Raw genomic sequence first — 11,269 nt, forward strand, 5'->3', positions numbered from 1 at the left:
GGCAAAGATAAATGAATGGGACTACATCAGAATTAAAAGTTTTTGCTCAGCAAGAGAAACTGATATCAAAATAAACAGACAGCCAACTATATGGGAACTGATATTTTCAAACGACAGCTCAGATAAGGGCCTAATATCCAAAATTTACAAAGAACTCATAAAACTCAACAACAAACAAACAAACAAACAATCCAATTAAAAAATGGGAAGAGGACATGAACAGACACTTCTCCCAGGAAGAGATACAAATGGCCAACAGATATATGAAAAGATGCTCAGCTTCATTAGTTATTAGAGAAATGCAAATCAAAACTACAATGAGATACCACCTCACTCCTGTTAGATTAGCTATTATCAACAAGACGGGTAATAGCAAATGTTGGAGAGGCTGTGGAAAAAAAGGAACCCTCATTCACTGTTGGTGGGACTGTAAAGTAGTACAACCATTATGGAGGAAAGTATGGTGGTTCCTCAAAAAACTGCAAATAGAACTACCTTATGACCCAGCAATCCCTCTACTGGGTATATACCCCAAAACCTCAGAAACATTGATACGTGAAGACACATGTAGCCCCATGTTCATTGCAGCACTGTTCACAGTGGCCAAGACATGGAAACAACCAAAAAGCCCTTCAATAGAAGACTGGATAAAGAAGATGTGGCACATATACACTATGGAATACTACTCAGCCATAAGAAATGATGACATCAGATCATTTACAGCAAAATGGTGGGATCTTGATAACATTATAAGAAGTGAAATAAGTAAATCAGAAAAAAACAAGAACTACATGATTCCATACATTGGTGGAACATAAAAATGAGACTAAGAGACATGGACAAGAGTGTGGTGGTTACCAAGGGTGGGGGGGAGGGAGGACATGGGAGGGAGGGAGGCAGAGAGTTAGGGGGAGGGGGAGGGGCACAGAGAACTAGATAGAGGGTGGCGGAGGACAATCTGACTTTGGGCGAGGGGTTTGCAACATAATTTAATGACAAAATAACCTAGACATGTTTTCTTTGAATATATGTACCCTGATTTATTAATGTCATCCCATTACCATTAATAAAAATTTATTATAAAAAAAAAAAGTCAACCAATGAATGCATAAATAAGAGGGGCAAGAAAATGATGTTTCTCTTTCTCTCTAAAGTCAATAAAAAAATAAAATAACAAAAAAGGGAAACTATGATAATGCTATTGAAGGGAGTACTGTATAACCATTAAATATCCTTCAGTGTCTTTAGTAATATCTTGTAGATTTTATAATAAAATGAGAACAGTATATTCAGTGACTTACTACTGCAAAATTATATGGATATATGCCTAGAAAAAAGACTGGAAGAAGATTACCTAAATGTTAATAGTGGTTTTCTCTGCATGGTAGAATTACAGGCCAGTTTCTTATTTTTATATGTATTTTATTCAAATGAACAGCAGTTACTTTTGAGATGAGAATAATAATTAAAGGTATTTTAAAAGGCTGTCATTTCTTGTGTGCTAGTAGAGTCAGCCTAGACTAAGTAGGCAAGAGATGGAGTGAAGTTTTGCTCAAAAATATCTCAGCGTTCATTAAATAAGATTTAAAAAAATACAATGGCATCTTGGGAAATTTAAGTTTACAAGTCATTCTTACTGTAAATTACACCATTTTGTTTTCCTCCTAACAAAGGTCATCCACGCTGAAGGAGCATTGATTGTGAGAGGCCAAAGAACTGTAAAAGTAGGCTCTGAAGAAAACAGCCTGTGTATAGTATGATGAGGTAGAGAGCTTTGGGATTTGAGCAACAAAAAAGAAACATGAGGTCTGGGCACTGGATTCATGGAAGAAGGATCACCAGGAAACTGGTATAGACTGGGAGCTGGTTAGGGTTTCTGAAAAAAAGAAACAAAAACAAACAAAAAAATCAGAACAAATATAACTTGTCTTAATTGACAATTTTGCCTGGGGCTTTGTTGTTTTTTATTCATTTATTCATTCATTCAGTAAATGTTTATTAAACACTTAATATGAGTCAGACACAGTATTAGACGGAGAATTTAGAGTGCTATGAACAAAATAGCCATGATCCTTGCCCACATATAGCTTATATGTTTCCAAGAAATTTCCTCTCATTTGTAATTATTAGCATTTTATTGTAGAAAAGGGATACCTATACAGATGGCCTAAATGGGTTATTGATGCCTTTAAAGTTTCCCAACTTAAAGCCAAGAATTGGCTTAACAGGGAGAAAATGTAGTTTTAGAGTATATCCAAGCAAACATCTTATCTGATATAATTGAGAGTATAACCTATATTTATATAACCACTAAATTATGTGCAAAAAAGATTTCCTTGTTAAAGTTTGAAATATGATACTCACATAGTTAATTCTTAAAATTTTGATATACTAAAATTCATAATCCAAGGTTTTAGAATTATATATGAGTAACTGTCTTTGAAATTATTTTCCAACATATGCTTTCAAATCTAGTTTACTATTGATATATTGTAGAGTATTTTAGGGGAATATATATATTTAACACATATATTTAACAATCACAGTGGTATATTTTATAGAAACTTAATTTTAATAAATTTAACATCACAAGCCAGAAAATGAAACGATAACACAATATAAAGCCGATTAATGAAAATATAGTTAATAAGTATAATCAAAATATAGTTAATAAAAAGGTATGGCCTGATACCAATTTCTAAACCTTACATTGCTAATTATATAAAAATATGAAATAATTTCATAGTTCTTACAATTGAATCTATATTTTTGTTTGAAAAATTAATATGAGTTATTTTCTTCAAGTATAGTAAAGTGGTTTCTTCATTTCTGGGTTTCAAGTTGCTGTTTTTGGCAATTAGATCCAAGGTCAGTCGAACCATGATTTCTCTATAAATCAAACTCAGCAATAGCTCTGTTCTGATGCCATGTCAAGAAGCAGGTTTGTGCATTGTTTTATGCCCAACTATCTAAAAATTGAAGAAAAAAATAGTAATATTATATACATAGCAATTTAGGAAATATCATTTTGACTTTTTAGGTTTCTTATATAAAACTATTTGATTAGCTAATTCATAAACATTTTCAGGGATTTTTAGGTATTTTCTATGTGTATAGACCTAATTCTTTCTAATAAAAAATTTTAAACTAAAATTAATTAAATACACAAGTCTCATTTACGTTTAAGTCTTTTCCTCTCCCTATTGAATTTTTATTGTGGACATCTGTTAAAATATTATTTTTCTCTCTTGGAGTAGAAAAGGATATTAAAAAATATCATCTAGTGTTCTTATGTGAAGAAACTCAGGCCCAGAGATTTGTCTGAAACTATTCAAACTAGTGGAAAGCAGGTCTCCTGGCACCTGTTTTCATAGTATCTGTAGTCATCATATTTACTAAACCCCCAAATCAAAACAAATAGTGTGAAGAAGTGATACAAAATACTTGAAAATGGGGCTGGCCTTGGAATTTTGATATTTTACTACAACTAGAATCCATAAAGAGATAACATAATGCATTGTTTCTCAATCCAGACTGCTTAGTTTCAAATTTTCGCTTCACTGCTCACTAGTTAGGCAACCTTAGACATGTTATCTCAGTTTCCTATAAAATTAGGACAATATCCAAGAGATAGTGTAAGGATTACATGAGATAATCATGTATAGAGTATTCTACACAGTGCCTGGTATAAATGTTTGCTATCAACATTATTATTCTACTGTTGTTCACAGATAAGATGAACACTGTTCACTTCAATCTTTTGTCTGGAATTTATTAGGGCCATTAAATAAGGGGAACATTTTATTAATGAAATATTGCTGTATGTAAGGTATTCACATGTGGTCCATAGTTTGAGATAACCCATCTTTTTGTAATTATCTAGGATGTATAGCTATTTAAATGAGACATATTCCAGTTTCCCCAGTTGTGCTTTATATTCTCTTGTCAAAAATGTAAGCAAAAACATAGTTTAAAATCAAGTATTATTATTCCAAACTATTGGGGATTTTACTAGCTGAACACTTCAATCTGTATGGTATTCTGGGCATGAAAAATTATTGTTTGCAGATCAAATTTCAAATATGACAATAACTTTCTTTTTTGCTTCCAATTCCAATTTTATGATTCTTTTTTAAAAAGTTTTTTTATTGAATTTATTGGGGTGACATTGATGACAGTAATATTCTGAAAAATGTTTCTAAGTAAAGATAACTTTTCTTACACTTGCTGAAAAATACTTCATAAAAGATGTCATCATAAAAGTATAAAGAATAATACTATGCCCATACCCCACAGGTCAGCTTAAAATATGAAACATTACAAATACATTCGGAACCCATCTATACCTTTCTCCTTCTCCATTCTATTGAATTTAGAATTTATCATAAATTTTTACATCCTTTTTATGTCTTTATACTTTTACTACATATGTATGAATACCTAAACAATATATGGTATTGTTTTATACATGTCATAAATGGCATTATTCTGATTTCAGTCTTTTTGCTTAATTTTTTGTTTCTGATGCTTATCAGAGTTGATCTGTGTAGCTCTAGAATATTTGCATTGCTGTGTAATATTCCCTTGCATGAAATTTATTCTGATGATAGATCGTTGGGTCTTTTAATTTTAATTTTTTTTTCTTTTACAGTGTTGCTCTTACAGATCTTGTATATGTATGTGTCATCTTAGCACAGTTACAAGGGCTTTTGTGGGGTTTAAAACTAATGATGGTCACTTCAGGGTAGAATATATTAGATTTCTTTGGCTGTTATTTAAAAATTTTAGAACTTTTCCTGGAAAATTCAAAGATCTTTTTACACTGGTAACTGTGGTGAAATGCCAATCTTAGAGTTTGTTCACCCCAGGGTTTCTCCCTTAGAGCTGAGGCAGGAGAGTGTGGTACAGGTGACCATGCATGAACTGCCTGGTTCTATGAAGGATGTGATGCCCTGTGGGGGTAACTTTGGCCACTGGGACCAGAGCCACGAGTGATTTATTCTTCCTTCTTTCCCCCATGGGCTTTTATAGACACAGCCATTTCAAATGGTCCCTCTGAAAGCATGTGGTCTTCTGGGTTTCCTATTCTCTCTCTCTTTTTATTTGGTGGTGGGGTGGTGGTGACATACTCTCTTATATTTGCTCTATCTCGTTCTCTCCCCCCTTTCCTGCTTCCCTGAGATAGTTAGCCCTCTGTATCATCACAGTTTTTTGCTTCAGGCTCTGCTTTCTAACCTAGGGTAAAGCAAACACTTTTTGGATCATCTGAATCCTCACAAATCACCATGCTATAAATGAATTTTGTCTGTAGGTTCCATTGCACTAATTGGTGTTTGTATAGAAATCATTTTAATTCTCTCAGATAATTAGAAAAAGAGACAAACATAATATATAAAGGACTTATACCAAGGGAAGGCTAGTGGACCTCCTCAGCAAACTATTGGAAAAATATACAGGAGCTTGAATGTGGAAAGAGACTTGAACCAACCCATACCATGCAATAACAGAGACTGTTAAAAGAATCTGTGTTGTAGCTAGTTTCACTAAAACACTTATCTTGTTAATATAGTACTTTAAACTTCATATAATAATTTAAACTACATTTGTATTGTAGTTTGTTTTAGAGGAATTATAAACTTTAGGAGTTTAAACTGAACCTAGGTTTAGATTTGGATACATTTTAAGAATGTATAATAAAAAGAATTATGTCAACACTTGTGGGATGTCTCTGGTTTTCTTTTAAAAGAGGTTCATTATTTTCTAAAGTTTAAGAGAATGCTTATTTATTTATTTATTTTTCATTTTTCTGAAGCTGGAAAGGGGAGAGACAGACAGACTCCCGCATGCGCCCCACCGGGATCCACTCGGCATGCCCAACAGGGGGTGATGCTCTGCCCATCCGGGCGTCGCTATGTCGCGACCAGAGCCACTCTAGCACCTGAGGCAGAGGCCACAGTGCCATCCCCAGTGCCCCGGTCATCTTTGTTCCAATGGAGCCCTGGCTTCGGGAGGGGAAGAGAGAGACAGAGAGGAAGGAGAGGGGGAGGGGCGGAGAAGCAGATGGGTGCTTCTCCTGTGTGCCCTGGCCGGGAATCGAACCCGGGACTTCTGCACGCCAGGCCGACGCTCTACCCAGGGCCAATGCTTTTTCATTTTTTTTCCCCCTACTAAATATCTCTGTTATCTCGGGGCTCCACTCACTAGATTAGTTCTCTCCTAGATTGCTGGTGGGGGACAGCTTGGAGCTGCTTTACAGGCGCTCTGGGAATCCATGTTGGGGGCCATGCCTTTCATCATTCTGGAGCTCCTGGCTAGATACAGTGGACATTTCAAATTCAGTTCGTATATTTCCCTTAGCTAGCCCTAGGCTCAGTGCCTTCCAGATGCTCTAAATAGCTGACACTCTCACACATTCCCCTTTTCACATTGGATCCAAATCCCACAGATCCTGCCCTCTCGGCTCTGTTGCCATCTCTCTACCCCCGTCTCCCTCCTCTAGAGCTGTTTCCCAGTCTTGCCTGTTTTTAGTCATATGTTTAAAATATGAACTTTCAGACTTTTTATAGAAATTCTAGATGTCTAGAGATAAGGCTCAGGGATCTTCATTTCAGTGAGTGCCCCAGGAGTCTTACTGGCTGGCAAGTTTGAGAAACCTGGCTCTACGGTTTCCTCGGTCCCACGCTTCTTCCTTGAATGTAACTTACCGGTTGGGTTGCGAGGTGAAGCGGGTTAGTAGTTAAGGTTTGGTAAATTCAGCCAGTGCCAACTTCCTCTGTAGCACACCTGTGGTTGCCAGGCGACCAGACGCTCTAGGTTTGTCTGCGGCTCACAGAGAAATCTCGCGAGGTTTCTGGATGCGCCCTCCCTTGTGGCTCGCGGGGGTTCTGCTCTACGACTGTGCGGTGGAGGGTGGCCCCTCGGCAGGGTCTGGGTGAAGGCACTTAGCTTGATGAGGTCATAAGGTATCGGTCACTCTGACATTTTAGTGGACCAGCCTGCCTGCCAGAACGATTTTTAGCAGGCCATCATTTCCCCCTACTGGATTTTCCTTGCCATCAGTTTTGGACGTTTCAGTGCCCCCAAACCAACCACCTTTTCCCAATAATGAACCAGGAAACAAATTTTCTAAATCCAAGTACAGCTCATACTTCACCCTTTCATCAGATAAAATCCAAATTCCTTCGGGTGACATTCCAGTCCATTCATCATGACCAGCCTCACGGCTTGCCTCTTGCCCACTGTACACCAGTATTTCCATCTGGTGCTTGGCCCAATAGGCTGTGTCCTAATAAACTTCACCATCTTTTCTCCGCTCCTCAAGGTAGCAGTAGGACACTCTTTCCTCCTCGATCCTTATTTCTCTTTCAAGATTGAAGAACTCTGTTTGGGAAGAGCACGTCCTTTCTGAAGCCTTTCTAGGTATGAGGTTTTGATAGGTAATGCTGTTTTCTGCCCCTAAACTACAAATATATTTCATTTTTTTTGCACAGCACTTAACCACACTACTATGTTTGTTACTTACCCATATCTTTAATGAAATGGTAAATTCTTTAAGGGCAAGGATTATGTCTTTTACCTTACTGTTCTCAAGACCTGGCAAAGTGCTTTGGAGATTAGCAGTCACTCCATAAGAATTTGTTAAAATAATAATTTATAAATGAAGGAGAAGAAGAACAATAGAATAAGGGACTCACATTTACAGTAGAAAGAGGGGCTCATTAGGGATATAGTACAGTGAGCTATCTGGATGTAAAGGGCAATAAAAGCTGGAAAGCAGTGGGTGACAGCTGTGATCTTAGGGGGTGGGGGCACGCTGGAAGAGTTGTCATTGCTGTTCCTTGAGCTAAGAGTATCAGAGAAGAAGATTGTTAGCAGTTACAAGGGAGCCTAGAGTCCATGTGGACAGTCCAACTTGCCATTTTGTAGATAAGGAAACTCCCAGGCCTAGAGATAGAAAAGAAATATGTTGACAGTCACATCTTAGGTGGCAGAGAGGGAATTTTACTCTTGGGCTCCTGAGGCTTCAAGCTCAGGTCCTCTTTCCTTGTATTTCACTGACTGTTACATTAAGAGTAGCCTAGAAAGAGGGACAGATGGATGGGGACAGATGAACCCTAAACCCATTCTGGATGTTGTTGCTAAAGTTATAGGCACTTTTGGCTTTAATTAGGATAAAGGCAAAGAAAGTGGCAAAGTAACAAATTTAGGAGGCATATTAAAGCAGGATTTAATAGAGATTGAATAGGATAAAGGGAGGGAGAAGTTGAAGATAATTTCCAGTTGTTAGCTAGGATAGAGAAACAAGCCAGGAGAGAGGAGAGAGGTGGCAAGTAACTTGAGGAAAAGTGGATAAGTTTGGTTTATACATGTAAGTGTGAGATGAGGTAGGTTTAATAGTTTTCAGGATAGAACTAATTATTGAACCCAAGAAGCTACAAATAGTGAGGGAGAAAATAGGAAAAAGAGAGACAGAGTAAGTCAGTAACTATGCCAACTAGTTTAGATGGGAGGGGGAAGCAAAGCTGGCTAAGACATCAAAGAGAGATTCATCAGAAGTGAGATTTGTTCTGAGAACAAATAATAATTCTGTGATTCAGAAACTAATAATTTAGATTCAGACATTGGGGAAAGACTTTAAGGAAGGAGTTACCTAACAGAATAAAAAGCTACAGAAGGATATGAAGAAATAAGAGAATGATGAAAAAAAATATGGTTAAGACACTAAGGCACAAATCAGATGTCCTTTTTACCTGCTTTATAGATCATTCATTTGGGAACAACAGCTTTAGCAATGTATACAGCCTGTCAGTGCTGTGTTTATCATTCACTTAACCTGCTTCTAACATTACTTTGCTAGAAACATATTTAACAATGCCTCACTGAAAATCAGTTGCTTTGTTAATCTTTGTTTAATAACTATTTCCTATATCATTCTAAAAAGAAGTATGATCTCATTTGTGGTAAAGTTATACATATTTAAATGTCTTACATATATGTCTAATAGTTTAGACTTAGATGTAGATCTATAGATCTATACCTATACCTATAGCTATATACCAAAATATTTAATAGTGGTTATTTCTTGGTGGTGGGATTTTGAGTGTTATTTCTCTTATTTTAGTAATCAGGTTTTTAAAAAAATGACAAAATTATATTCTGGAAATTTATTTTTGGAGTCTGCTCTTTGTGGAATTGAAAATCTCTTTGTAACTGCTGATATTTAAAATAGGTTAAACTAGTTGAGTTACCAATTAATTTTTTAATGCAACAAGTTAAGTTTAGGAGAAAGTATTTTCTCATTAAGATGTGAAATATAATTCCTGTCTAGTGGAACACAATGTTAAACCATCATCTGTGTATTTTCCAACATGGCAGAAGTTTGGCAGGCTACAAGAAATACTTGTTTTCAGTGCCACATTTGTAAGTTCAGTGTAAAGTAAAGTATTTTAAGAGTTACATTTTGACAGATGTTGGGAAGTTTGTATTTGTGTAAAAAAAAAAAAAAAAAAAAAGAGGGAGTCTTGGGAATCATTTTAAAAGTCAGTCTCAGAAGAATCACACTAAAAAGCACATTTAAAAAAGTCTCCCTGTTTCCAGCTTCAGAAAAAAAAAAGTCTCCACTAGAGTTTCCAAGTAACTTTAGATAGAAACACACTTTTTATTTCAAAATTGTTCTATATATTTTTATTTTTTGTATTTCTTGGTATTCTAGAATACTAAGCAAACACTTTAATAATTAGTTACTTTCATTGAGAAACCAACATTTTAAAGGGTCCAGACATGTATATCATCACATAACTATACAGAAAAATAAACTCTTACTGAGTCAACTCCTCTTTTTGTGTTGAACTTGTAGATTGGTAATATATTGGTGAGTATTGTAGGCAGACTTCTAAAATGATCTATGATCTCACCTTCTGGTATTCAGGTCCTTATGTAATCACCTCCCCTTGAGTTTGGGCTGGACCTAATGACTTATCCCAAGCAATAGAATAAGAAAAGGTTGAGAGACCATTTCTACAAATAGGTTACACAGGCTTGTGAGTTCTGTCTTGCTGGCAGACTCTACTGCATTTTTAGCTTGCACTTGTTTGTTGATAGAGCAAGCTGTCATTTAGGAGAGCCTCACTTGACAAGGAACTGAGGATGGTCTCTAGCCAACAAGAATGAGGAACTCAGAGCCTTAGTCCCACACACACAAAAAAATAAATGTCAAAAACTACTGCTTAAGTCTGGAAGTTGATCCATCCCCAGTTAAACTTTCAGATGAGACCTCATCCTTGCCAACAACTTGATCGCAACTTTATGAGAGACCCTGAAGCAGAGGACCAAAATTTCTGGCCTGTGAAATCCGTGAAATAATAAATGTGCTGCTTTAAGTCACTAAGTTTTGGGGTAATTTGTTATGCAGCAATAAATAACTAACATGGGGAGCGATGGAAATTTTCTTTAAGGAGGGGAGATTTACGTAGAAATTTGAGACATGATTCCCATTTTCATAAGGCATTCTGAGTGGAAGCGATAGGAAGTTGTAGCTTAGCTGAAATGAAAGATTTCTTTCTTTTTTTTTTTTTTTTTTTACAGAGATAGAGAGAGAGTCAGAGAAAGGGATAGACAGGGACAGACAGACAGGAACAGAGAGATGAGAAGCATTAATCATTAGTTTTTCGTTGTGCATTGTGACACCTTAGTTGTTCATTGATTGCTTTCTCATATGTGCCTTGACCGCGGGCCTTCAGCAGATCGAGTAACCCCTTGCTCGAGCCAGTGACCTTGGGTCCAAGCTGGTGAGCTTTTGCTCAAACCAGATGAGCCTGCACTCAAGCTGGAGACCTCGGGTCTTGAACCTGGGTCCTCAGCATCCCAGTCCGACGCTCTATCCACTGTGCCACCGCCTGGTCAGACATGAAAGATTTCTTAATCAGTATATCCATTTGTAGAAGTTGCAAGTTATAGAATCAATACAAAGGAAGTTCTTTGGTTTAGGAGGAGGAAGTTTCCATTCAAAGGTACTAATCTTGATTTCTATAACCTGGAGATAATCATTTAATTGAGAGCTTCATGGCCTTCTAATACTATGGTGTACACCAATAATAAATACTTTTTGACAAACTTAGTAACTAGTTTGTCATTTATTAAATACAGTAATGCTATTATATAGGTTATACATAAAACAAACCAAAGTATTTCTCCTGTGTTCCAGATATATCATTCCAGCTAGCTGCTAGACCTTTATTCTATCTGATATGAATTTCTAGGGCAGGGGTCG

General features: G+C 36.5%; 1 protein-coding gene across 2 annotated transcripts in view; it reads right to left on the reverse strand.

Annotated features, from left to right (window-relative positions):
* PPP1R42 (protein phosphatase 1 regulatory subunit 42) overlaps window positions 1-2,964 on the reverse strand; it is a 50,538-nt gene extending 47,574 nt beyond the window's left edge. For both annotated transcript variants that reach the window (XM_066264683.1, XM_066264682.1), the window contains exon 1: window positions 2,754-2,964. In XM_066264683.1, the coding sequence (XP_066120780.1) occupies window positions 2,754-2,882 (129 nt within the window). In that variant the 5' untranslated portion in view covers window positions 2,883-2,964. The remainder of the gene's footprint in view (window positions 1-2,753) is intronic.
* Between the last annotated feature and the right edge of the window lie 8,305 nt (window positions 2,965-11,269).

Source organism: Saccopteryx bilineata, chromosome 3, assembly GCF_036850765.1.
Source record: "Saccopteryx bilineata isolate mSacBil1 chromosome 3, mSacBil1_pri_phased_curated, whole genome shotgun sequence".
Taxonomy (NCBI): Eukaryota; Metazoa; Chordata; class Mammalia; order Chiroptera; family Emballonuridae; genus Saccopteryx; species Saccopteryx bilineata.